Source organism: Strigops habroptila, chromosome 10 (genome assembly GCF_004027225.2).
Source record: "Strigops habroptila isolate Jane chromosome 10, bStrHab1.2.pri, whole genome shotgun sequence".
Lineage (NCBI taxonomy): Eukaryota > Metazoa > Chordata > Aves > Psittaciformes > Psittacidae > Strigops > Strigops habroptila.
In genome coordinates, this window is record NC_046359.1 from 36350003 (window position 1) to 36377884 (window position 27882).

At 44.1% G+C, this 27882-nt stretch overlaps 1 protein-coding gene across 2 annotated transcripts; it reads right to left on the reverse strand.

Annotated features, from left to right (window-relative positions):
• Positions 1–240: 240 nt before the first annotated feature.
• MIA3 (MIA SH3 domain ER export factor 3) lies at positions 241–27812 on the reverse strand. 2 transcript variants are annotated; one of them, XM_030500224.1, is made up of 29 exons: positions 27634–27812; positions 26744–26877; positions 21604–21690; positions 17690–20639; positions 16486–16767; positions 14918–15030; positions 13677–13808; positions 12509–12530; positions 10297–10385; positions 10065–10142; positions 9836–9946; positions 8885–8956; positions 8575–8679; positions 7688–7810; positions 7453–7576; positions 6537–6592; positions 5831–5921; positions 5559–5697; positions 3945–4046; positions 3785–3845; positions 3626–3661; positions 3467–3534; positions 3105–3202; positions 2858–2989; positions 2682–2750; positions 2478–2554; positions 2263–2334; positions 1493–1649; positions 241–1138 (listed from the first exon to the last, which is right to left on the reverse strand). In XM_030500224.1, the coding sequence occupies exons 1-29, from the start codon at positions 27764–27766 to the stop codon at positions 813–815; spliced, it is 6039 nt and encodes a 2012-aa protein (XP_030356084.1). In that variant the 5' UTR covers positions 27767–27812; the 3' UTR covers positions 241–812. The 2 variants fall into 2 exon arrangements, with proteins under 2 accessions (XP_030356084.1, XP_030356085.1); XM_030500225.1 differs by lacking the exon at positions 2263–2334.
• Between the last annotated feature and the right edge of the window lie 70 nt (positions 27813–27882).

Below are 27882 nucleotides of genomic sequence, written 5' to 3' on the forward strand. Positions count from 1 at the left end.
TCAGCTGCATTTCCAAACTAACTACACACCTTGGTAAAGATGTCCAGCTCTGCACTGCCCTTCAGCTGAGGAGGGCGAGATCCCGCCGTTGTCCTCATTCACCTGAAGCAAGAGTAGTTCAGGGTAACACCGTCATTCCCCTCACAGCAGCAGCAGTTGTTCAGTCTTGATTCAAGTCTCTGGTTTCATTACTGATCTAATATCCTTCCTGGACAAAAAAAATGGCACTGAACCAAAGCCTTTAGGATTTAGCAAAAGGAATTTTGCTTTTTATTATGACTTTCCTTTGCACACAGTGTCATTTGTGCTTCTGATCTCAGACCAGGCATCTTTTTCCTCTGAAAAAAACCCACCCCAACACGACCTCCCAGTCCTGATGTAAACCCCTGGCCTACAACAACTGCAGCTCAATGATGTGGTGGAGAAGGCAGGTAGGAGAGCATTTTACTTAAAAAATTATTTCCACAGGAAATGATTCGTTTTACATTTTGTCACGGAATTAGTTCATTCACCAACTGGTTACAGAGGCTACATTTAATTAAAACTAGCCACACAGGTACTTCCTTTCTATTGCACGTTTAGAGGAGGTTCAAGTCCATCACAAAAAGGTTCTTGCAGCCCAAGAGGATGGATGAGTTTAAGGTGATCATAAATGCACATGTCTGTAGCAATTGGATAAAAATTAATCCTGCCAAAGCCAAAATATACTGAAATGAGACAAATGGCCTCAACCAGAGAGCCATTTCCTAAAATCCTGACCGCAGGAAGTGCGCTCGAGTCCCATTGTGCTGAGCTGCTGCCCGGGCGCTGCGTCAGGGCTTCTGCGCTGGAGGCTGTGCGTAGTCCTTTGGGGCTGCAGGTGCTGGTGGGGCTGCGGGGCAGTCCCTGGCTCCCGAGGGAGGCAAGTCTCTGCTGGGAGAAGGTGCATAGTCTCTGGAACCAGGCGGGGGGAGCCGTGGGCCTGGAGGGTAATCTCTGGGGCCAGGAGGACCTAGGGGTCGAAAAGGAGGTTGCCCACGTCCGTAGCCCCTGGGGTCTGGAGGTGGTGGGAGTGGGCCAGGAGGCAGATCTCTCATCCCTAAGGGTGGGCCGGGTAAGAAATCTCTCGCAGCTGGAGGTGGCAAGGGAGCACCACGAACTGGAAGGGAAGGAAAACATGGAGTTAAATTAAAGCTTGCTTTAACCTAAGCACTGATGCTCCAGCCTCACTCCTCATTCCTTCATTTTCCAGAGCAGCTCTGGGGTGGGTCACTGTCACATGCAGACTTCACAGGCCATGAATTTTATCCCAGCGACTTTTGGCTGCTGTTTCCATTTTAGACTCAACAAGGAATACCTCGGCACTAAGAAGCCTGGAAAAGCCCACTTGTCCCAGCTTTCTGGGCAAGGCAGCAGACCCCACAAAGCATGAGGATGGCAGGTCTCAGCTCTGCGGGAGGCTTCCGAGAAGCACAGTGGGTTTGAGTTTCAGCACACAGCAATATGACAATACCTAAGGGCACAGGGAGAGGACGAGGCCCAAAATGCCCACGGAGAGGAGCCGGTGGCGGTCCATAGCGAACAGGCGGTGGAGGTGGAGGTCCCATCACTGGCGAGGTCATGATAGGTGTCGCAGGGAAAGAAGGTGGGCCTTTGGGACTGGCATTAGCCTGTGCGAGATGAGGTTACACTTGAGTGCGTTACTCACTGCATCAGAGAAGCATGGACACCACTGAACACCACGACCACTTGCCCAAAGGTGGAAGAGAGGAAAAGAAGAAAACCAAACACACATCCCCAAACACATTAAACAGGGAAAGTTACTGCACCACCATTGTCCCTTCACCCAGAGCACTGCTTGCACTACCTAGGAGTGAGTGCCTAGCATACCCTCTGAGATGACAGGTTTTCTTTAGCTAAAGCTGTCCTAAAGAAAAGTTTGATCCCTTCTGAAGTGTCCTCAGTGGACACCCCTTTGGAAAAGGGCCTGGCACCTGGAATTACATATGGAATTGTGCTTAAATACCACAGTTAAGTCAGCTTCTTAGGATTATTGTTGTAGTCACTCCACAGTGTTTTGCCTGCAGTCCTTAACAAGAAACATCTCAATTCCATAAAAACCAGACAGCAACTGTTCATCGTTAGAGAAACCTTTTGAGACAGATGGATAAGCCCTGGGTTAGTTTTGCAGAGCATTCTGTTATTTAGCAGTTCAGAACACCAAGCCTGTTATTCCTCTCCATCAAAGCAGAGTAATGCCATGTGCAGCCTCTGAATACTCACTGTAACTGGTTCAAGAGATGAAGGTGAATCAGCAGCTGCCCAGGGGGCTTCAGACTCTTTGGGAGAGGGTTGCTTTTTGGGTTTTTTGGACAGCAAATAAGGATAGTGACAGGGTATAGACAAGACAGAACATGATACAGTTAAAGAAGCAGCAGGAAGTACAGCAAATCATGTCTTAGAAACACTTCCTGAAGGTCAGGGTTTTTTCAGCTTACCACTCCATCCATTGCTGAGGAAGGGGAAGAGGTTCTTGGCCCACTACTGATGAGGGATGCTACAGCAGGCCCAAGGTCTGCAAAGAGACACACAAATGCATGTCCTGCCACACTTGGGGTAAGGAACATGGCTTTCAATTTACATTTCTAAAGTGAAAGACTAGTGAATAAGTTGCAGTTGTTTGCAAGTCCCATGTAACTTACCCGGAACAGACATCCTTCCCGCTAACTCTGGTGGCCTTCGTGGAGGAGGGGGGCCATCTACCACTGTACCTTAAGGGAAACAAGAACCTAATCAATATATACCTGAGGTGTTTCTACTTTTCCTGGGTCTGTAGCACAAAAGACAGCTATCACAGCAGGGAAGCCTCACTGCTTACCAAATTCACCTCTGGAGCCTTCCCTGCGAGGAGCAGAAAGCGGCCGGGCAGGAACTTCAATCATCTGTGTGGGGGACGGATTTCCTCCGCTCACAGGTGATGGGCCAAAAGAGCCATCTCTGCTTAAGGGCCCTATGCCAAAGAATTAAAACAACTTGATTTACTTTCCTACAATACATCATAGCCCTATTGTTTTAGGATATTCTGGCTCAAAGACCAAAGTTTTGGGAGAAAAAGCAGCATTTACCTCGCCGTGGTGGGACCTGGCGGTCGGGTCTGCCCGGAGTTGGCTTTACAATTAATGGTCTTTGAAGCATGACGATTTTTTGGTTTACCTCTATTAATCTGATTTAAAAACACAAAGTGTTTATTACTCAAAAAATACACCAGGTACATTCGTTATAATGTAACAAGGCAAACGGCACTGTAAAATGTTACAGCTTTCACCAAGAAATCTTACTTTAAGCTTTAAAAGTAGTGACTCGAAGATGCATTACACACTCTGAGCAAGCAGGCTGCCTGAGCACCTCACACTGTTTGAGCTCCTTCTCTCTCAAGCAACAGGCAGCATGTTCAAAGAGCAGTACCAATGGTCTGTACTGTACTTACTTTTGCCTCAGGTTGGCAGCTTCCCTCTTTTCTTCAGCCAGAGCTCTCTCAGCAGAGCGGGCAATAAGCTGTTAGGGAAAATTTTGCCAACTGCATTAACTGCATCAACCTGGAATCACATACAAACTGTTTGGGCTGGGAAAGGAAGAATGTTCTTACCCAATTGTCATGTGCCTTTTTCTCATGAGCAGCAATCTGAGAAGATAAGAAGTGGTTTGGTTTATTTCATCCAACTCCTAGTATTTCCATTAACTCACTACAGAGTATTGGAACGAGGCAGTAAAAGGTGACACAATAACCAGCAAGCGAGAAGTTTACCTGGTTTTTGTAAGATCTCTCTGTTTTTTGCAATTCTTCTTCCATATCTTGGATCCTTTGCCTGTACAAAGGGAAAAAGAGGGGAAGGAGAAAGCTTTAAATGAATTTTCTTCCACAGCTGAAATAAAGGAAAACAAGAGTCTTTAGAAACTGAAGTTACTTGTAAACTTTCACTTCCTCGATGGCCAGCACGGCTTTTTCATCTGCAGCAGACAACTTCTGCTCCTTCTCCTGACGCTCATACTCTTCCTGAGTTAGTTTTCTGCATGGAAAACCAAAACAAAACACCATCTATTCCACCATCCTACATCTACGACATCTCAAAATCAAAGTATTCCCCTGCTAACAACAGTGATAAAGCAGAATCTATAAAAATGGGTGAGACTACAGAGAGAGAATAAAGCAGGTTTGAGGTTTTTTTAAGAGACAGAAATACTGTTTTCTGAAACCACCAGCCAAACCCTTTGTGTATAAAACCTGAAAATTAAGGACTGGAAAGTTCTGTCAGCATCTAAGTTTTGTCAGAATCTAACAATTGCAGACAGTTTGTCTCTTTTCAATCCCAATTCTACAGATTTACCAAGGTACAAACAAGGAAATACACAGAACTAACATAAACCAAGGGAAATGAAGAAACGAATGTGCAGTGGAAAAGGAGAAAATCAGGACCCAGGTGATAAACACATTCAACCATGTGGAAAGAAGCTTCTTTCTAAGTTTTCTCTGTGCCAATTTATTCCATGACACATTTCCACAGTCTGTTTATAACCTCATGGTTCACTAACTTTTTCATTTTTCATGTTTCTGGAAGTATTTAAAAGGTTCTTAATATGATCCTAACATACAAGAGCTATCCCACAGAACTGGAACCATTAAACTGGCAGGAAGTTAACTATTGCTAATAACCATTCCTTGTCTACATGAGCATACATAGAATCATTCTAGCCAAGAAGTAGTAACAGGCAGTGTAACTTCCTAAAAGTTTTGGAAGTTATAAAACCTCTTCAGAGAGGTCAAAAGGAAGTTTTCCATGAAAGGTGGGCTACCCTTTGCCTCTCCACTATGTGTTTACTACACCTGGATCCTGAAGCTATGAGGTCAGAAGTTTCACTGCTGAGGTTCTTTAGCTTGTTCCAACTTCCCCCAACCTACATACCTGAACCCTAGAACTTCCAGTTGCTTCTCCCACCACAATTTCAGCCTTCCTACAGAATTCAGCTGAAAACGTCCCTGAATCCTATCTCAAATTTTCCCCCCAAAGTTGAGATGGTATGAACAGGCATTTCAGTAAGTAAATAAATGAACAAGGAATGAACATAGATACACAACTAATTCACTGCTAGCAACTCACTCATCTCAGCTGCACCACAAACTCAGCCTTCATTTATCCCTTTAAGAATGCACAAAGCTCCCACAGCTAAAATACTGAGTCTCCTACAGGATGAGAGTTCGACTCACTGAGCTGAGGTCAGAGTAACTGAAACAAATTTCAATGGCCACTCTTCTTCTTGTCATTTCTGGACAAACCACAGAATTTTCAAGCCACACGTCTCTCCTCTCCAAAGGTTGTTTGTTTTTAACAGTAGAAGGCAATATTGTGTGGAACAGTGGAAAACACAAAGAAGGGGTACTAGCTTCAACCATACTGAAACAGTAGCCATCACCTTTCATTCCAAACACCACTTCAAGTAACTTGATCATTCTGAGCAAAGAGCATTTAGATAGTGCCTATGATATAACACGCTCTGTTGAGGAACAGTACTCAAAGGCTTACTTTTGGAGTGCCATCTCCTTCTGCTGGTAAAGCTCCCCAAGAATCTCCACTTTCTGCTGTAGTGTTTTGCATTCATTTTCTAGCCGAGTTTTGGCCGACTGGAGTGAACAGGAGTCATGTTCTAATTTTTTTATTTGCTCTGTGGGAGAAGCAAAGGTAAGTGAGGAAGTTGAAGGAAGTTGCAATGAGAACCATTATGCCCCACAAATGCTCCATTTCTTTTTAAACCACAAACAGCGTTTCATCTTAAACAACACTTTTGCTAAGCCTACCTTCCAGCTCATGTCTTGCTGTTACTTCATCACTCAGTTTGGATTGCAGAAGATTTCTGTCTTCTTCAACTATGGATAACATAGTTTTTACCTGAAAAGAGGAGCAGAAAGTTATCATCTTAGGCATTGCAGTAATGTAGCTGCATTTATTAGATAACACTCTGCTCTTGTGAGACCCCAACTTGGAGCAGTTCTGGTGTCCTCAACATAAGAAGGACATGGAACTGTTGGAGCAAGTCCAGAGGAGGCCACGAGGATGACCAGGGGCTGGAGCACCTCCCGTATGAAGACAGGCTGAGAACATTGGGGCTGTTCAGCCTGGACAAGAGAAGCTGCGTGGAGACCTCACAGCAGCTTCCAGTATCTGAAGGGGGCCTATAAGGATGCTGGGGAGGGACTCTTCATCAGGGACTGTAGTGATAGGACAATGGGTGATGGGTTCAAACTGAAACAGAGGAAGTTCAGGTTGGATATAAGGAATAAGTTCTTTACTGTGAGGGTGCTGAGGCACTGGCACAGGGTGCCCAAAGAAGTGGTGAATGCTCCATTCCTGGCAGTGTTCAAGACCAGGCTGGACACAGCCTTGGGTGACATGGTCTAGTGTGAGGTGTGCCTGCCCATGGCAGGGGGTTGGAATGAGATCATCTCAAGGTCCTTTCCAACCCAAACCATTCTATGATTCTATGAGATATCTTGTGCAGCATACCCTGGAGACATCCATCATCTGCTTAATCTGAGTCTTCATCTTCTCACTCTCGTTATCTAGAAGAGGAAAGAGGTGTTTCTTAACCCCAATTCCCTGGACTCTATAGCTGTTAAATATAACACTCCCTACATTTTAGTCTGGGTTACCTTACATGGTAAAAAAAACCAAACCAAACCAAAAACCAGGGGGAACAATGCACAGTAGCAATTCCACAACCACCACAACAGAACTATTAGATTTACTCCAAAAGGTATTCAGAAGATTCTTTCTTGTCACTACTTCCAGGCACTACACTAATATTAGTTTGGATGCAGTATCTGCTACTGGACATAGTATCTAACAATAAAAATGTGGGAATTTGCAGCCCACATATACCATATGGTTATTAAAATTAAAAGGGGGGTGTGGAACAAAAGGACTTCAAAACCAGAGATGTAGCACCATGTGCAACATCAGGAACAACAAACTGTCAGCACTGGGGTGCCAGTAGTTTTGAAAACACCTAGTTTGGTCTTTCAGATTTCAAAGATGTGATTATTTTAGTTATCTATCTGGAGGTAAGCACAACACTCATTAACAAGTCACATTAAAGATAAATCTAGTGTAACACCAAAGCTGAGATTCTTAGCTTTCAGAATGCTCTTAGTTACTAATCTTTATATGCCATCTTTACAACTGTGTCATGACACATACAATGTACCTGAAAGGTAATCTAAAAGCAGCTATTGGCCTTTGTAACAGTTTCTGCCTTCAGTTAGGAGATACTTTGTGTTTGAGGGTTGAAGCTGGCAGTCTCTTAACCCACAGGCAGCAACACAGATGGATTCCCCTTGTTCCCTGTATGACATGACATGAACATACCACTGCATACGCTTTAGGCACTGGGCATATCAGCCAGGAGGTAGAGTGACTGTACCTGGCAGCTCTCCATTGGCCAGGTCCTCTCCTGTGCTCCATTCATGCCCTTCATCATCCTTCTTGCCTTCAGATGCTGAATCCGTGTCGAGCTGCTTCAGCTGCATAATGCAGTTAGTTAAAACCTAGTAATGAAAACAAAGGTTCACTGAAAAAGAATCACTGTGTTTTGTTAAGTATTTCCAAGTATTTTATGATGTGTAATATTTAAAGCAAGCGTGTTATAAAGAACCTACTTCAATTTCATTTTCCTTGTAGGCAAGTGCTTCTTCTATGTCCTTCTGAGACTTCTGATACAGTTTGATCTGCTCACTGAGCTCAGTATGCCTCTCACTCCAACCTTCAGCTTCTTTTAGCAGCTGTATGAAGCACCAAGGCAAGACGATTACTTGTTTTATTTTTAGCACAGGGTGTATGTAATTAAAGTCTATTTCACTGCCAGCTCTGCTGACAACTGACCACCACAGGTGACAGAAAAAGGGTAAACTTCAGTTTGCACACTCATCACTAGCCCATTGGTAGAACTGGATGCTCAAAATCTTTCTGCAGTTTATATTATTAGGGGATTTTACAAATCTTATGTTTTCTCAGCTAACATCCCAACATCAGAACCAAAGTGCTCCCACACTTCAAAGATATGAAGACTCAGTTGCAGTCCAGAGGTAATCAAACTACATTCTTTAAAAGGCCATTTAGTTCTCATACAGAGAAAGAAAGTAGACAGATATTTACAATTATATGTAAAAGAACTGTGATGACATTTCAGGTCTAAAGGCCTCCCCTGTTTAGCTTAGCTTCGGAATTGCTTTTTGGCAATCTTTTACCACAACTTCTTTCAGTCCTGATCCCAAGTAGCCATCTCCTGACCACAGAATTTCTGTGAAGTTGCTGACAAAGCCTGAATCATTGGAACTGGCAATGCCTTCATGCTAAAGACTTGTGACTCACCTGTACAAAAAGCTCTGCAGGCAGCCACAAGGGGTTTGAGGTTTATCTTGATAATATGAAATGTGGAATTAAGAAAAGAGGGACATGCTGAAGCTATACTCAAGAACAGCAGGAATAAAGCCCCAATACTTCATTCAAAAGATGAACAAAGTTGCCTGGCCTGGGCATAACTTACTTGCTCCTTGCTCTTTTTCAGCCTGGCATTCTCTTCCTGCACATGATGAAGCTCAGATTTCACCTTTTCTTCACTTAGTTTAGCTTCATTAAGGGCTATCTGCACCTACATATGACACAAAAAGGAACAAAAAGACAACGTCAAACTGCAATGGAGCAAGAGCTATGTGTTACCTGATAAAATGGGGAAAAGGAACATATGCACAAACAAACTGGAATCTGCCAAGCTAGTGTTTTCTGTTACACCCTAGATATGAATTTTCCTGGTACAAGAACTTGTGACTGTTGAGAGGGTGTAGATAACGCCTTACCTCTGAAAGCTCTACAGAATGTACACTGATAGCCTCTTGTAGTTTCTCCAGGGACTTCTGAGTTTCCGAGATCTATATAAGAAAATTACTTTGTATTACTCTGGTACATGCCTTAGCCTGAGTCATTTGGAAGAATAAATGGAAAGTCAAAACACCACCAAATCCCCATTTAAAGCAGCTGTTAGACTAGCAGCAACATATCGCTGCCTTATCAGCAAGGGAAGGAACAGAAACATACAGCACATTAGAACCAACTTTCCCCTGTGCCTCTGCCTGTTTGTGGCTGGTAAAGCTCTCTGTACACCTGCGCAGTCTAGAATGAAAGTAACACATGCTCCTGTCATTAGCAACAACCTTTGATCAAAACAAGACCAAAGGACCTACTGAAGCTTATCATTAATGGCAGAAAATCAGGCTTTAAAAAGAAGGGGAAAAAAAAAGACATAAATGCCTCTGCACAACAAGAATGAGGGACAGCTTAGAGAGCTTCACACTTACAACAGAACTAGGTGCTTCCTCTAAGTACAAGAAAACACCTAAACATCTCTTACCAATCTGAAACCTTCAGCTCCTATTGTTAAGCAGCTTTCTGGCTCCAGCTAGGAAGTACTAGACTAGCCCATGACTTGAATATATCCATTTGTGTGTGAAAGCAGGTAACCATGCAAGTCCACCAGATCTTACAAAAACCAAAAGCCAACCACCACCACCACCCTCTCAAAAAACGCAACACAAACCCAAAAATTAACAAAACCCAAACAAACAATGCAACAACAACAGAATCAACTGATTCTCCCCTTTGAGCTTGGGATGAACCTGATATTTATTTCAGTTCTCCTTTTGAGGGGGTTTATCTTGTCTCCTTTACCTCTACCTGTTTAGTTATCAGGTTGTGACCAGCTTTTAGGGCAAATTAAGGACAATACAAGACATGAGCGTGATTGTTCTTACCTTGTTCTGTTTCTTTTCATTCTTTTTTCTCTCCGTTTCAAGCAATGTGTGCAGATTTTTTACTTTGTCATCTAACTGACGATTTGCTTCTTCCAGTTCTTTCACAGTATCCTAATAAAAAGAGAAAATAAAAAGAGCAACTAAAGCAAGTTATTTTACTGATGATTTTACTGATATGTTTTCACTGATGTTTTTGCTTTTGGCACACAGACAGTTAAGTGTTCCTTACCTTAAGCCCTGCAGTTTCATCGGAGAGAACATCTTTTTGTTCTTGGGCTACTTTCACAGATTCCTTTGCTTCCTTTATCTAGGCAGAGAAACAACCAAACAGAACTGAGGAGATCATCAACATAATATTGAGTAAGAACAGAAAAGAAATATGTACTAACTGTTGCAGGGACTGTGTCATGAAACCAGTAACAGAAAATTAGAAAGCAAGGGATGATAACCTAGAACAATACCTTTTCATCATATTCTGATATCTTTTGTAAGATTTCTGTTTTTTCTTGCAGAAGGTTTTTAATCTTTTCAGCAAGTTGCTTTTCAGTCACTAGGAAGAAAAAGAAAGCTTACAGTAACTGTACTTTATATCCTGGGTGGGGGGAAATAAAAGCAAAGCAGAGCTACCATTACTACCACTTTAGGGAACATTTTTTTAGTAACAACTAAAACATAAACCAGGATAGTGTCGATTCCATGGCTGTCAGCCCCTTCTGCAGGAGCCTGAGCATCTCCAGCTTTCAATTCAAGTTAGGATTGAAAACAAGACAGTAAAGCACTGAAGAGTGACACAAAGCTCACTGCTCTTGCATCCATTTCACAGAAGCTGGTCGCAGAACACACAGTGGAGCAGAGTAGGGTGCTGGCTGTACACAGATGGGGTATATTGAAGGGAAGAATTGGCAGCGAGGATGTCAGAGCAGTCTCAGACTGCTGCTGTGACACTCAGGGAGACACAACACCTTCCCTAACAACCCCCCCTTTTTGCTCTATTGAAACCACACATTTGGTCAGCAAAGATAATGGGATGAAAGCTCTGAAAGACCTACTGGGAACAGAAAAGAGACTCAGCTAGCAGATGGCACCATTAAGCCTCAAGGAACTGCACCGCTTTCGAAGAGACTTCAAAAGGGCTGTGCCTGAGCAACAGTTCTCTAGGCATGCATTTGTTTCTCAGCCTAAACAAGTTCTCAACCAACGCTTAGGATTCAATAAAAATCATTAACATACTTAAATTACTTTATTGTAAACGAATTTAGAGAACATCCAACTGTGCTTTTTCAAGTCCTAAACCACCCCCGTATTTGAACACCCCAAGTCCCGATTGCCTCACAGCAAATCCTGCAGCACAAACGGGAAGCACTGGTTGTTCCAACCGCATCCCACAGGGTGCAATGGCAACTGCTGCTCCTCCTTCCCCTCCCACATGAGGGCTCCTAGGCCAAAAGATCCCCAGCCCTTCCTCCTCTATGGAGAAGAGCCAACAAGGATCTGCTGAGGTACTAGGCAGTCCTCAGAGGTTTAAGGGGGGCAGGAATCCCTGCATTAGCTTCGTCTCCCAATTTTACTACTGTAGTGAAGAGTGGATAGTAGATTTTATCTTTGGGACTCCAAATGTAATCTACCTTTTAAAGCATTTTTGTCACTGTTAATATTCCTCTATTTTAGATAAAGATTTTAAAAATAACATCATCTTTATCATGCTTTAAGAATATCCGTTTGCCCTCAGCTTTAGTGGTGTCTATACAGTATCATATAGAAGAATATTTGGGGGGGGGTGGAGGAGAGGAAAGAGGATGAGACCTATGTTCCTCACTTTTTTGGGAGCATGCTGCTAAGTGATTTCTGCACCACCAATACCAACTCTTTTTGCCCTCCAACGACAATAATTCTTTTGCAGCATAGAAATCACCTTGAAGATCTGAGATGGACTTTCTCCAGCTCACCAATTCTGCATTAATTATATGGAAGGAAACTGCTGTATAACTACAATTAAGCTAGAGAGGAATGACTGATAAGTAGTATGGTTTGTGAGGAAGAAAGTGGCAGAGTTCATGTGAAGACAATTCTTCTATATTTTCATTTTGTATTCAACTATGAATTTCAGTAATCATCCTTCTTGAAAGTGTACTGAATGGAAAAGAAGTAGATTTCAGTTTTATCTACTTGAAGCTGGAGAAATGCTCTTGTAAGAAGGGATGTGCTAGCCACAGGAGTATCTGCATAGTTAGGTCTGCATTTAGAAGGTCTCTTTGCGACTGCACAGCAGTCAGGTTCAGGCTCCCCTCAATCCAAAAAGGCAAGGGAAGCTAGCTAATGCTTTTTGTGAGAAGCAACAAGCAAAGTCAGATCCACTTCTAGTCAAAAGACCAAACCAAACTCTGCTCTACTACCATCGTACCAATATGGATCACATTTACATTGAACAAGGTGGAGCTTTTCCTTGTCCTTTAATTTGCAGGTGCAAGCTGCATTGTTTCTCCTAATAAAGGCATTATCAAAAGCAAACCTGAAATCCTCAGATTCAGTATCTACTGGCCTAGCTTACACAGTAACCTTAGACTGAGCATTCTCTTTGAAAGGGAGTGAAAATGAGTACTTGGTGATCTAAAACAAACTTCAAAACTTTTACATGCATAAGCATCAAGTACACTGAAAAGCAGAGAAACTTACCTTGATATATTCTACTCTTTACCTACAGAAGAAGAAAACCAAAATTAGCCATAAAAAAGTCACTACTTATACACAGGTTAAAGCAGCATATGGAAAACACATCCCTCATTGCCAACAAGAGTGTTGAATAACACTGTGAACAAGCTTAAGCTGTTTTCTAATAAAAGCTTCTAGGTTAATGCCCTGTCTCAGAGCCCTGGTAAATGTCTGTAACTGTCACAACAAGGGTAGCAGTAACTGCCCACATCCAATCTGCAACAAAGACTATGAAGCCATTTTGCATAAACCAGTCATGGACTTGCAAACACAAAACACACCTGCACCCCAGTTCACGACAGTTGCCTATTTTGAAATCAACACCCTCAGAGAAGAGTTTCAGAAGCTTTCTTTTTATGTTGCTTTATTAATGTTATTTTGCATTTGAAACTGATCTGGTGTATTCAATATTAAAGTTAAGCAAGGAAAAAAACTACTAATATTGTTACAGACAGTATTTAGTTTTAATTTGTTTGATAAAGTATTCCACAGACTTCTAGAATATATCACCACTGAACTGGCCAGCTGTAAAATAAACTGCCCTATTTGATTTTCATCTATCAGAACCCCAGGGAGATGCACTGTTATGCTTGAGAGCTGGTGATAGTGTTTTTCTCACACAGGAAATGATCTGTGTAGGAAAGGGGAGGACAAATGCAGAGTGAGGAAAAGAGTGGGAAAGGGGCTCTCCAGCGAGAAGTAAGATCAGGTTTTAGGTTTCTAAATGCAGTGCCTGCAAGCTGGACGACACGAAGGGGAGAGGATTAACTGCTTGTTTTGGAGGTAGGAGATAGTCAGCAATAGGCTCAAGCACGTGGAAGGCTTCTCATTTCAAAGATACGATGACCCTTAACTCGGCCTCCTTCATTTACATCATACTCCCTATACTTTGAAACTGCCTCTTACTAAGTAATCCTCAATTAATAGCTTAGAGGAATCACTTCTTAAGCTGCAACTTACTTTAGCTATCAAGCCCAGCATTTAGTTCACATTAACGCTCTAAACAGTAGAAGTTAAACCATGAAAGACTACATATTGCTTCGACCCCGGTAATGCTGAAACAGTTGAACCATACAAAAGACCACTCAGCAAGTGTAATATCAGCAGGCTTGCGAGCACGAAGTATACTCACTGAAAGGCATGTTCTCCAGAAAATTATAGCAAGCGTGGCAATTCCCACTAAGGCAGTGATAATAATAGGCTCCCATGGAAGTCCATGGAAATCAGGCCCAGGACGAATTTCCTCAGGCAGGGTAGCAACCAGCTGAAAACCAACAGCATTGACAACTATGAGTACGTTTTTGTTAAATATTCAGGCAAAATAAGCAGTTTGCCAAAGGCTTTTATCCCCTTCCTAAAACCAGAGAACCACCTGGATCTTTCTGGCACTTTTTAATGTAAACTGGTAACTGAAACTGAAGGAAACCACAAAGCAGCTTGATGCCTGCGCTTCAGCTCTTAAGTCTGAGTATGTGCAAGACACCTGACAGTAACAACCTGCTGGCAAGGAACAGCTACACCAGAATAAGCCGAAACACACATTTTGTGTCACACAGCACTAGCAGTTATGTGATCCGTTTCCAAATAAAGCTGTCAGGATGGAAAAATATAGGGAAAACAAGCAGCTTTACATCAGGGTGTTGTAACAACGGCTCGGATCTCTTCCCAGCTGCCACCCTGGCCACAGGGTCATACGTTATGTGCCTCGTCACACGGCTCTGAGGGCCAGAGAGCACCGAACGCGTGGGAAGGTGCGAGCACCTTGGTTTACTGTGTCACAGACACAGCGCTCGCAAAACAAACCGTACGAGCCTCTCAGACAGCCGCCGCGGACAGAACATGACAGTAAAAGGAGGACACACACTTCTCCCCCCGCAAAGCCCACCCTAGGGGCGAGCTTTGCCAAGCACCCCGGGGCGCGGCAGAGGGCAGGCAGCCGCCCCTGCCCGTGAGCCCGCCGGCAGACACCTCCGCTCCCGCGGGACCGCCCCACATCGCGGCCAGGGAGCGGGGCACGGCTGAACCCTTCGTTGTGGCGGCGCTATTCCCGCCTCGGCCCGTCTCCCTCGGGGGGAGGGAACAAGGTGGGGGGGGTGTCACTCGGGGCGCTTCCGCCGCTCGTCACGTCCGACCCAGCGGCCGTTAACGGTTCGCAACGGCCGTTAACGGCTCCCAACGGCCGGCGCGCCATAACTCCCCCCCCCCCCCTCCCCGCACCTCATCCCGCCGCGCACCTGCTCCATGGCGGCGCGAGCCAGCCGCCAGTGTCACACGTCAGCCCGGAGTGACCCCACACACACACATACACACCGCCCCGCCCCGCGTCATCGCCGCGCGCCGCACGCATGCGCAGCCGCCGCCGCCGCCACTCACCCGCCGCAGCAGCTCCCGGGCGGCGGTGCCCGCTCCGAACCCGGCTCCCTCTGAGGCGGCCGCCGCCGCCTCCGACCCGCGTCCCACAGGCGGCCCGGCGTCCTCCTCGGTGTCTGCGGGGACAGAGGGACATGTGTTACCTCACATGTCAGCCGTTCTGTCGCTGACAGGGCAGCCTGATTCTGCACACACCCCCAGTCTCTGAGGCGCGATTTCAAATGACGGTGCTCCAGGGCAGGGAAGAAACAGGCAGAAATCCTTAGAAAGGGTGTTTGATGCTCCCCAGGCTGCTTTAGGAGACATACCGCAGACAGGGACACATACACTATCGCTTCGCCGAGCCTGCCTCAGAGCACAATGAGCTCCTTCAGCCGCAAATCAGCAACAACGGAAAAGCACTCAATTCCTAACCAATAAACCTATGTCTTCTAGTAAGTTCACAGCACTGTTAGTACAGGACAAGCTTTAAACCGTCTTTACTTCTACCCTGATCCGCAGCCTGCCTGCTCCCACTGCTACTGTTGCAATGATTTCAAGTTAGCAGGTAAAAATAACCAGCGTGTTGTTACACTGTGGAACAGCAGTTCTACAAACATCCACCTTGTGTCTTCTCAGCACTACCAGCAGTCCTGACAGGAATTCCTGGCAAAGAGCATCCAACAACATGGAAGATGGGCTAAAATACAGCAGGACATCTGACTGCTTAACCACGTAAGTAATCCACCAGCCATTTAAAATTCATTAGATATCTGCATTCAACCTAGAGCTTCCCTCAGAAGCTGATCAAAAGCACTTGGCTATGGGGATAGTACAGTACCTGAGTAGTGTACAAAAGCTAAGCAAGATGCGCCTGAAGTTCTTCTATATGCTCAGTGAAGACTCATTTATTAAGCATAATCAGAGGTGAATGCAGAATAGTAAAGCTGGGTTTAGCACTGAGAATGGAGTCAAAGGTAGTTTCATGCCAAAACAGAGCTGGGGAAGGTGATGGTACTAAGTTCCCTCCCTGGCATTCTGATGAGTTGGCACACTTGTTCCAGAGGGAGAAGGCGTCAGCAAAACAGAGTCAAACATTTCTCCTACTCCCACAAACAGCTAGAAATTACTGAACTGATAGAGGGAAGCCACACTCCATCTTTCCTAGAAATACAGCCCAGTGTCACAGGTTAAAATGAGTGAGGAGAGCACATGATTCTATAGCCTAACAGACTGTCAGCCTGCCTGCAAGGAGGAGGAAACCTGAGCTGGTGGTATGCTTCCAGGGATTTCTGCTCTTTATCCACTACCATCCTGAGACACAGTGCAGCAGCTCCAGCTCAGACTGTGGCACTTACAAGAGAACTGTTCTCATTTCTATAGTGGAAACAGCAGAAGAACTGCTCTGCTGAGACGAGAGGTAGCACTACAGTACTGCCACTAGAGGACTGTCACGGGTCAGTGAAAGCCAGCAGGATTACAGCAACGTACAATGAAAACATTAGTGAAAAACCTTAGTATTTGTCTAAAGGCCATTCCACCAGGCTCCTCCCTAAAAGCAGAAGCAAAATAACCCAATTCCAAAAGGTTACCTGCAGTGATATCTTCCCTGGCACTCTGTCCCGAATCATTTGACCCAAAGGAAGTATCTTGCAGCAGTGATCCTCCTTCACTATCACTCCCTTCTTCAGCTTCTCTATTATCTGAGAAGTTGGCCTCTTCATGCTCAGGTGGAACATTAACAGCGCTCTCCTCCTCCTCAGTAAGCTGTTCTGGCCTCTTATCCTCAAGCTGCTGAAATTCCTGATTGCTCTCATCAATGGCATTTGGGTTTCTGATGGAAACTCCATCATGTTCAGCCTCTTCTGCACCATCTGCGACAGACAAGGAGACATGAATTAAGGACTGAGCAAATGTGTATTTCTTACCCACAGCTGTCTCCAGTGAAATACTGCATTTGACGAGGCTTTCCTGGCACTTTATAAACACTTCAGTTTGTGTATTGCTCCCAGTGTATTCCCAATCAACCTTTAACAACATCTAATTAAATGCTTATATGGAATTTACACAAGGTATCAACCACTGACCTTGCAATGAAATATTGCAAAGTGAAATACCATCATCCTTCATGACTTTATCTTGAATCACGTACTTAACATCTACTACTGGAAAAGGAGCCTCGCTAAGAGTGTATCTTAGCACCCTGCACATTAATTAGAAAAACCAGCAAGTCTGCAGCAGACTACCACTGGTTCTTCCCCATCAAAAGACCTGTTTGTTCAGTATTTGTACTTATACACCCTTTTATGAATATGGGCAAAAATATGATAGGGACACCTGAAATCTGAGGTACATGGATTTAGTGCCCGAAGTTTGCATTAATCACTGAATCTTTCATAATTAGGTGCTAGCTAGTTCAGAGGAAAAAAGGCTGCTCTACACCTTCCAGAAAATATAGCACATCAGTATATGTGAATCCCTATTTCCTGAGAGGAGGTACAGATGTGACCTGAAAGCCTCCTTCTACCCATATCTATTTACTTAAGTTTCACAGAGCCTGGCCCATAGTAACAGAGACATGCTGAGCTCAACACTTTCTGTCAGGATTTATCCCTGGGCCACCCATCGCAATGCTAAAAATACACACTGAAAATAAGCACATTCCCAGCAGGTTCCACGGGGTCTCTTTCAGGTCTCCCTCACCCTCTTCTTAAAGCTTCTCTGGGTTACACAGTGTTGTCTGGGATAGGGTTTTACCTCCCTTTCATCTGTTTATTGACCGGTTTAACATCCTACCTTGGACGTGCAGCTGATCATCTTCCAGTTCTGGAATAGATGCAAGTGGGACACTCTCACTAGCAGACGAGTATTTACTCCTTAAAGAATATATTAATTCTTGAATATCATCCATCAGTGCGCTCTCCTCGTCATACAAATCCATCTCTTTCACCACCTCCTCTTTATTTTCTGCCACTCTGGAATCCAGAACTTTTCCTACAAAATCCATAATGCTCGTTTCCGAAAACTCAAGTATCTGGTCCAAAGTTTTTTCTATATCTTCATTATTATGGCTTGCCTTCTGAGCCAGCTCCATCTCTACCTTCATGTCATGAAACATGGCTTCTATCCTCACCACGTGCTGGAGCCCAAGGTACTTCTGTAGACGTGTTATGCGCTTTTCATCAAGGAAATCTCTCATTATCGTGAGCCGCTTCACAGACTCGCTGAAGTCTGTTATGGAGTCATTGGGGGCTGCTGAGCTGTCGGCAGGGCTGTGGAAATGCACAGAGTGATGGTGGTCATTTACTGTGTGCTCGGAATCCTGCATCTCTTCCGAGTCTTTCTGTGAAATGTCCTCTGGGAGATGATATTTCCTATGGTCAAAGTCATTGTTGTCTTCTATGTCAGGAGATTGGAAATCATATTCTTCCACAGCTGATGGTTCCTTAGCTTCATAAAACTCATCGGCATCATTGTCCATGACATGTTCCATCTCATCCAATTTAGCATCTTCACTCCCTGGTATGTCAACCTCTCCCTTCCCAGTCTTGCTGGCATCTTGCATGCCGGTATGTTTTTCAGCCTCCTTAGAGAATGAGTTCATTTCCTCCCCTGTTTCATAAGCAGGGCTTGTGGTTCCCAAAACAGCTTCGCTTGGCACTTGTAATTCAGGATTTGCACTTTTAATATGTAGCTTATTACCCTGTACATTTGCAGCCCTTGCTTGTGACAACTTTGCACTTGCAGCATTCTCATCTTCTAATAGCTCTTCCACTACTTGTTTCAGGTCAGGGTCATCTTCAGCACCTGGCTCTTCAGATGGCAATTTTGATCTTAGTGTTCTTTCTTTAGCTAAATTTGTGCCAAGACTTGTGTCTGAATCTGCACTCCCAGTACGAGCGGTTCTTTGCTGAGTAAGATTCTCTGTATTAATATTCTGTGTAGTACTTTTTGATTTTGATTCAGGGGAACGTTTCTCAATGCTCTCTTCAAGCACTGTTGTCTTGCCAGGGTTTCTTGAAAGCTCTTCTTCCACATCTGCCTCTGAATACTCAGTCTCATTTTCCCATGGCCTAGGTTGCTCAACAGCTCCTCTATGGCTTGCATCCCCCTCCCCTGCAGGGGTTTCTTTCATGTTTCTCCTTTTCATTTCAGGTTCTTTGTTAAGAGAGATGGATTTTTGATTTTCGTGATCACTCTTCTCTGTTTGTTTCAAATCTCCTTCATGTCTTAGAAGTTCTTTCTCCACAGCAGGCACCCCATGCTCCAGTTGCTCTTTCAAGAGGTCAGTATCTCTTACGTCACTTTGAGATGCATTTTTTACCTCTTCCACTGGTTTAGCTGCAACATCAACAGAAGGCTTGTTCTCAGCTCTTGCTTTCTCCTCTGTTTTCTCCCATAACTTTTTGTGCTTTAAATCGCTTTCCAAGACCTCTTCCAAGTTGTCATCTTCAACCTTCTTCTCATCTCTCTCTGTTTGAGCAAGTAGCACTCTTCCTGGACTTCTGTGGATATCACCAACAGGTGGTTTTAACGCATCTTGGTTGCTTTTAACAAACGATTTGGACTCCACATCATCTCCTGGACTAGGCAAAACATGAGGATCAGGCACAGCTGTACCCTTCAGCTCTTCAGTACGTGATTCAGTTCCATCAACCATGAGCTGCTCTTCAAACTGCTCAGTTTTGTTTGGTTTTTCTTTTGAACCCAGATCACCTGTACCTACAGGTTCCCTTCTATGGAGTTCTTTGGAGAGATCCTCAGGTTGAGTTTTTGCTGGTGCTTCTCTTTTACTAATTAGCATCACCTCATCCTGTTTCTCCTCTGTTTGTTTGGATTCAGACCTGTCCATGATTATACTGTCACCCAACTTCTTGCTCTTACTGAAGGCATCCTTATGAATAAATGCATCTGGATCAGGTTCTTCCTCATTGTCTCTTTGGTTATTTAGCTCTGTAGCACCTTTTGCATCTTCATCAGGTTCATGATTTTGTGACTCAACATCGTCATTTTCATAATCTCCTAAATCCACCTGGGATGGAATTTCTTCCTCTGCCATAAAAGACAGCAAAGGAATTTCATCAGACTGATCTGCAAAGTCTGGTTCCTTCTCTGCATCATGAGCATTAATGCTCAAATCTTCATTAAAATCATCTTCCAGAGATGTAACAAGGCCAGTCACTTCATCATCTGATACAACAGCATCAGCAGTTGAGCCAAAATTTGTTTTCAAGTTCACAGAAAGCTCTCTGTTTAAAAGCGTGTAGGCATTGACATCTTCACTCTCCTTGTCAAGTTGACTGGTTTCACCCTGAGGAATACTAGTGTTTTTGGTATTTTCACTTTCTAGCCCTTTTAGTTTCCCATGTAGCATTCCTTTCAAGTGCTCGTGTGCAATTTGATCTCCCTGAGAGTTTTCTTCATGACTATTGACACTGGAGTCTCCCCCAGTGTTTTCAGTTCCTTCTGTAAGAGAACTGTCTGCTTCCTCTGTCACAGAAGGAGCTTCTTCATCTTCTGTGCTTAGCTCAAGATTGTCTGTCTCCAAAGCATCAAAGGACTCTACTGAATCAACCTGATCCATCTCCCCATCCCTTTCAGTTCCTTCAGCTGGTTTTGTCCCTGGATCACTTGATTCAGTTTCCTCTTCATTTGCTATCGTCTCTTGCAATGACTTCAAAAGCTCATCCACGTTGTAATTATCAAAATCATCCCTTCCGCCATCAAAGCAAACAAAGTCTGTTTCCTGAAATGAAAACCAATATATAGTCACAAATATTATTTGCTTTATTACAGTGGGGAGAGCAAATCCATTTGGTTGGGTAAGAGAGATGCAGCAGCAAAGGAAGTTCTATTCATCATGCAGAATTAACCCCTGGAGTCCTTCACCAGAACTCTCTTTGAAATCAGTGGAAGTTTTGCCCAAGGACTCTTAAAACACTAAACAAAAAGCTATGGCTTAGGCCCATCAAAGACCTGCCAAGGAACAAACTGGAAAGAGGCAATGGATTTGACTCATCACATATATCCTGAATTAAGAGCAAGTCTATTGCCAAGTGCCAGTGAGGAGAAGAAACCAGACATTGTTAAGCTTGTTTGTTACAGTTTATTTTAGCTGGTCTCTCCTCAAATGCCCAAGTCCTCCAAGCAAGAGCTGCCTGTCATACAAGCTCTGAAAATTAAACAGCAACACAAGCCACTGAACACAATTTCATCAGGGTCTGAAGCTGCATCCACAAACTGGCCTTACTCACACAACTCAGGATTTACTATTAGTGTGCGAAAGCCTTTTATGTGTGTAAAGGTTGAAGGACTAGAATCAAAGGGCTAAGTGTATCAGGTTTTGTTTGTTTCTGATAGTACTTTAAACTTCCAAAGTTTGGGTAAAGAAACAACCCTGAATACATCCCAAAAAGCCTATGTGCAAGCCAGCTAGCAGCATCTCTAGAGCTCAATCCAAGCAGATTGTGTTAGAAGAAAACCAGAATATGCAAGGAAAGAAAGATCAATGCCCACATTTTGGGCTGATGCTTACACATACACTGCTGCACAAACATCCCATCCCTGGGATCTCTGCACATGTGTAGCTGCTTACTAACAAAAGGTTAACTATGGATGACATATTCCCATTCTCCTCCTCAGAGATTTTATTAAATGCCAAGGTAAGAAACAGGAAGAAGCCCAATTAAAAAATAACAAATAAGACTTACATCTGTTGGTAATTCTAGCTCCTCGTTGGAATAATTATGATTTATTTCAAGTAAATCCTTTGGAAAATATCCAAAATCGCTTCCAACCTGCCAGAAAACAAAACACAAGCAAACAAAAAGCAGTGAAGAATCTTTCAACATCGTGTGACTATGTTAAAATCCTAATGACAGCCACCAGCAGCAAACACATCAAACTCAACTATTTCTAAATGAAGTTTAACCCAGTGAATAGAACAAAAAGATGAGCAATACTCTGTTTATGCAAGAGCTTTCATTGAGGTTTTATACTCACATTTCACAACACCCTTGTGAGGTTGCTGAGTTTTACTGTTCGTTTCTCTAAAGCCTAACTTGTAACAGATTATTAGGAGCTGGGAGTGAAGCCCAGGAACTCAGGCTTATGTGCTTTAACTGCTGCTGAGCACTCTCACTGGCACCACACACGCCTCAAGTATTTTCACAAGTAGTAAGCATGAGGATCTTTGACTGCATAATATTATAGCCTGAAATAGGCACACTTTGTAGCTTAAGAAAAAAAATCTTAAATCTTTAGGAAAATGCAGAATTGTACCTGAGGTAATCCTCTATTTTACAACCTGAGTGGAAAATATCCTCCCTATGCGAATGCACTGCTGCTCTTCGGTGACTAATACACACAAAAATCAGCCACAGATGGCTATTTTCAAGCAAGTCAACGTGCTAAGCCAAGGCAAAAATGGTGGAAGACAAGAATCTCACTTATCACTCCCCAGGTAAGATCTACAGGGTAATGCTCTCACTTGAGAGTTCTGACAAGAAGCCAATATTGATAGAATGCTATCACTATGCAGATCAGATAATCCAGGCAATTAGAGCCTGGTGAACACACCTAGAGAGGTACAGACTTTCCTAGGCAACCAAAATATCCAGGGAGGGAAATAAAAGTGTTTGTCGTTTCCTCAGGAATTGCTGATTTTCTTGGAGAACTTCTTTGGTAAGAGCACTCAGTTGAAGAGCAAATTAAAATCATGTCACGACAATCAGGGATACATAAATGTATGCATTTTTGCACTGGTATCACTGAAATAGGTTAAACAGGGCTGAAGGTTTCTGGATGTACAATGGCATAACAAAAAAAATAATGAGGAAAATGATATCCAGTAGATAATGTGTATTAATACTTTTGGGGTTTTGTTATGCAAGCAAAATAAGCACTGATACATTAAAGGGCTTCCTTTCTTAACCATTTCTCATTCAAATCTTGAGATATCAACCTTCCATAGCTGGGAAAATAAATAGATCAATCTATTGCCTTCTGGAAAAGAGATAATGCCTGCAGGGTTATTATTGGGAATTGCTGGGAATGGGAAATTAAACAAGACTAGCCAAATCAAAAGCTTGTCCTTGTGGGGTATACTATAGTTTTATTCTACGTTGGCCTGTTTCTCTCTACAAACTTCTATTCCAGTTTGAAATGATCTTTCTGCAAACAAAAGCCAAAGATTCCAAGTTGTCTCCTTACAGCCTAATCTCTGTGACTACCATTATAATTAGGCACCACAATTTGAAACTCATTTAGTGTAATCCAAGCTGCTGACCATACTAGTCCTCTGCAGTGCCCCAGTTTGCCACTTGTGTGCTTTATGAGCCATATGGGATCTGCATGCCCAAAATTTCATCTGCTCCTCTCCTTACAAGTCCTCTCTTGTAAGGGAAAAAAATGCCTTATTGTGCACATAAAGGAAACATTCTTCATTCTCTATAGACACGAGAGAGGAAAGGCATTATGAATGCCAAGTAAATAAGGCAGACACAAAGTGCATCCTTCATTTCCACTCTGTTCCCAGCTAAAATGCTCTGGGTGGATGAACCACATAGCTGTGCGTACAGCACCCATCCCCACCAGTGCCCACAGGTAAGAGCACATTCACCAACCACCACCAAGAGCCAGACCCTCACACCACCTACCTCAGGGACAGAAAACAGACAGCTGGGAAAGATGATGTTCAAAGGTTTTAAAGCTTACAGCCCACATCCCTAAAGCACAGGCATCACAGGTACCTCAAATTGCAGAACACTGGTGAAAGAAGAGTTGGGTTGATCTACCCTTGCTGAAAGCTGGACTTGTTAAGAAGACCAGAAACAATAGGAAAAAATGCCCTCATCCTCTAGATCCTCCAGACATAATCTGTCTTCCCATTTTCCCTTAAATTTACCCTTCCTGTCTTCCTTTTTATTACCTCATGTGTAAGATTTGAACACAAAAACTACCCCAAAAAGCCACAATCTGCAGCCAAGTCCATTTCTTGTAATGCGAGGCCAGATACAGTTTTCTCAAGCTTGAATTAAAGGAATAAAGCTCAGGCCTTTGTAGAAGATTGTTATTTTATCTTATGGCTGCCATAATTGCTGAAACATTTTGTTAAAAAGCAGCAGTTTTTACTTGGAATTATCTGAAGTAGTTTTGGAGTTCTGGACCCTGCTAAAGATGAGGGCAGAGTGCAAGAGAAATGCATGGGAGGCTAGTCTACATAACACAACTTGACAGTGTAAGCAATGTGAGTGGGATGCTGAAGAGGAGACTAATTTTAGAGCAGGACACAGTGCACTGGACAATGAGAGTACCCAATGTTCTTCACCTTAAATCTGGGAGAAAAAAAAAATCAAGTATTTTCCCAGAACTGAAGTATCCGTGAAATTCATAACATAAAATCACTGTTAAATAATGGTCACAGAATATTGACCAAGCATTTGGCTTTGCTTTATTAATGAGGTTTAGACAGCTCTGCTAAAAACTGCATGCCATATAATGTATAGAATAGATATTATAGCTGGGTTCCAGAGGTTTTTTCACATGCTAAATGCTCACTGAGCTCAATGGGAGTTCCACGAGCAATGGAGTGTGCAAGGCTGGGATCATAAAATACTCAACAATGGCTTGAGAAGGGTGGAGTAAATTAGAAAAGCAAAGGCAAATAAATCCCGCACCCAACTGCTGTAGATTCTTTCAGCCTTGGCAAAAGGCTCCTTTCTCATCAAGATCATCTCCCTTCAGGTCAGAAATTCTACTGTATTTCTCATTGCTCCTCAAAATCAATTTCAGGATTAGAGTCTGCATTTCCAGCTTGTTTGAAATAAGCCCCAGGCTGCAGTAGCAGAAATTTCTCATACACACATTCCGCTAGCCTCTGCCCCCATCTGAAGATGAGAATACCAGTTATCCCTTGATCTCATACTTTCCATTATGCCCTAATACTTTCCCCTAAAAACTTTGGGAAAAGGAAAAAACTAGTAGGGCAGATACATGGCATCAAATGATATGCACAAACGCAAAAGTGCTGTGGCAGAAGGTAACGTGCCTTCCACTGGAATCTGTTTGATCACAGACCTCACCAGTAACCTGGTTTGAATTAGCCAGCAGCAGCCTCCCCCAGCTCCAAGGCTGCTCACGGCAGGCACGCCTGCTCTGCATAAATCAAGCTGCCCAGCCGAATGAGGCCTGGGAAGTCATGAGAGAGATCCCAGCGCTATCTGCAAGTCAGGGACAGGGTCACACATGCAAGGCCAGGCACCTCTGACCTCGCTGCAGCCTTTGCACGCTGGTTGCTGCAGCATTATGATTAACACAGAAGCAGTCAATCAAACCAGGGAGAAAAGAAATACATTCTAGCCACCAACTGAAAGGAAACAGCCTGTCATCACTGCCCTAAAAAGAACATAGAAAACAGCGTAACACAATTAAAACCCAACAACAAACAAATGGAGTTTGGCAATCCTGCTACTTCAGCTTTTACTTTTTAAACTCAAAGCAAACATCCTTTTCACTTGGAGACACACCTAACTGTTGTGTGAGCTTCCTATCAGCGAAGAGTTAAAGTGAATATTAACTCAGTAATTACCTGAAAGCTGCTGTCTGATCTTGCAGCCTGTTATTACACCTTGTTAGAAGATGCAAAATTGGCCCGTGCTGCTACTCTGCGTCTCAAGAACTGGCAGCCCTGGAAACCTGCACTGGCTAATTAACCAGATTATTTATGGTACAGTTCATGTCAGAAGGGAATTACCAGCATGATACAATTATAAATTCTTCTTTAACCACGTGCTGCAGTTTTCTGCTCTCTCCTGTATCATTCTAATTGGATTCAGCTCCTGCTGAGAGCTTGGCTGTCCACACCCAGCCTGAACAGGTTGGAGAAAGTCATACATCCTGCTTTTCACTAAACCACTAGTTCCACAGTCAACACCCTGGTGTGGCTTTGAGCAGCCCAGTTATGGCCAATTGTCTATCCCCTGTAAAAGCCCAGAGTAAGAAAGGAGGTTGATAGAAATGATTCCAATACAAAAAGGTATGTTAGGGAAGCATGAGGAGGAGGCGACAGGGATTAGGTCTAAGCAACCTCCAGATGCGAGCATTTTCAAGGGAAACCCACAAAACCTGCTATTCTTCCAGGGAATTTCAGTTCTATTTCTGTCAGGCAAACAAGCTCCTTATCATGAAAGCAGAGAGGAGTTTTCTATGAAATAACTGCAAGGATGGGGACCCTCTTTTCCCATTAGCAGCACCCTCTCAGATTGCCCAAAGGCGACAACGACTCAGACAAGGCCACAACTCTGCAAGCTCCTATAACACAGCTGAAAGAGAGACAGCCCTTTTTAAACCCAAATTTTCCTTCATTCTTTTTAGTTTCACTGCTTTTTCTTCCCAACTCTGCATGCAGCTCAGATAAAAAGGGGTAGACAGTAGCTGGATATTAGGAAGAGAAGCACGATTAAAACATGTACATGGAACAATCTTTAGCAGGATTACAGCATGCAGGATGAGACCACGTCATGGGTAAACACAAGGGTAGGGAAGCTCAGCTTCCAGGCAGGCTCATGGGCCACCACTTACAGCGCTGCAATGGGAAGCGTTCAGCACAAAGGCAGTTTTCTAACAGTTTTCAGCACACATTAGCATTGCCCATTTTCCACAGCACTTAATGCTTTAGGTTTGATCAAACCGCATCCTATTTCATACGGGCCTCGAGACAAAATGGCATTCATTATGCTATTTAGCTATGTTCAAAGCCCTAAGCATTTCCCTACAAGGCAAAAGGAAGGGAAAAAGATGACCAGAAAGCACCAAGAAGAGTAAGTAGAACAAATGCTTTACAGTACTTACACTTCCAGCCCAAAGCTCGGTTGATTCTCCTATGAGTTTGTAATACACATAAACCGCTTCTCCCTTCTTAAAATTTACAAAGCGACAATCTGGACCTTTAAAATCCTGCATTGCCTTCCCTCGGCACATTAACACTGCATAAGGAAACGAAAAAGAAGAGTATTACTTCCAAAATAGCAACGATAATAAAACAATTTAGCAGAAAGGGTTTTTGCTAACTGGCAGAAAACCAGAGCTCCCCACACAGTGTTCTCCTATTTTCCAGATGAGGTTAAGAGATAACAACTTAAAGTATAACTAAAATAAGAGATCATTAAAAAGAAACAAGAGGTTATTTAAAAAATAAGGCAAACTCACTGATCAAGACAAGCGTTTGACAAAGCACTTGAGGATTACATTGCAGAAACGCATTAGGAAGCTAATTATTAATATTAAACTAGACGGGCTGAAAGATGACATCGGTGTCCTAGAGAATCAGCCCTGAAATGACCCCTGAAACGCATAACCACCACCCACAGAGCGGGTTTATTACAAAAGGGTTCTGCAGGAAGAAGAATAAAAAGCCCGAAGGAGCTGCGGGGCTCTGAAAACTTGGTCGGAAGGAGAGGGAGGGACGAGGCGCGTTTCCATTTCCCCGATTCTCCCCAATTTCCGTGCCAAAGCCGGGGTGGGGTGCGGGGGGAGCTTTGGGAAGCGCCTCCACGAGGCATGCGGCGTTTGCATCTATTCCCGTAACAACTTCCCTGCGGCGAGGGCCGTGCCGAGCGCCGGGGACCGGGCAGGGGTCTCCCGCACCCCGCCGGGCACCCCGGGCCAGGGTCTCCGCCCTCCCCGGGGTCCCTCCACTCAGCCCTCCCCGGCCGCGGCGCGGCCCCGCTGCCCCCACTCACTGCTGCACTCGGGGTCGGCGCAGCGCTTGCGCTCGGCGAAGCGGCGGCCCAGGCCGGGCCCGGCGGCGGCGGCGGGCAGGAGCAGCAGCAGGGCGAGCAGCAGCCGGCGGTCCGGCGGCGCGGCTGCGGCCATGTTGGCGGGCGCCGGCGGCGGGGAGGGAGCAGACACGTCAGCAGCGCCGGCGGGAGGGCGATGTGGCGGGGGAGGGACCGGCCCGGCCCGGCCCCGCCGCCGCGGAGGGAGGAGAG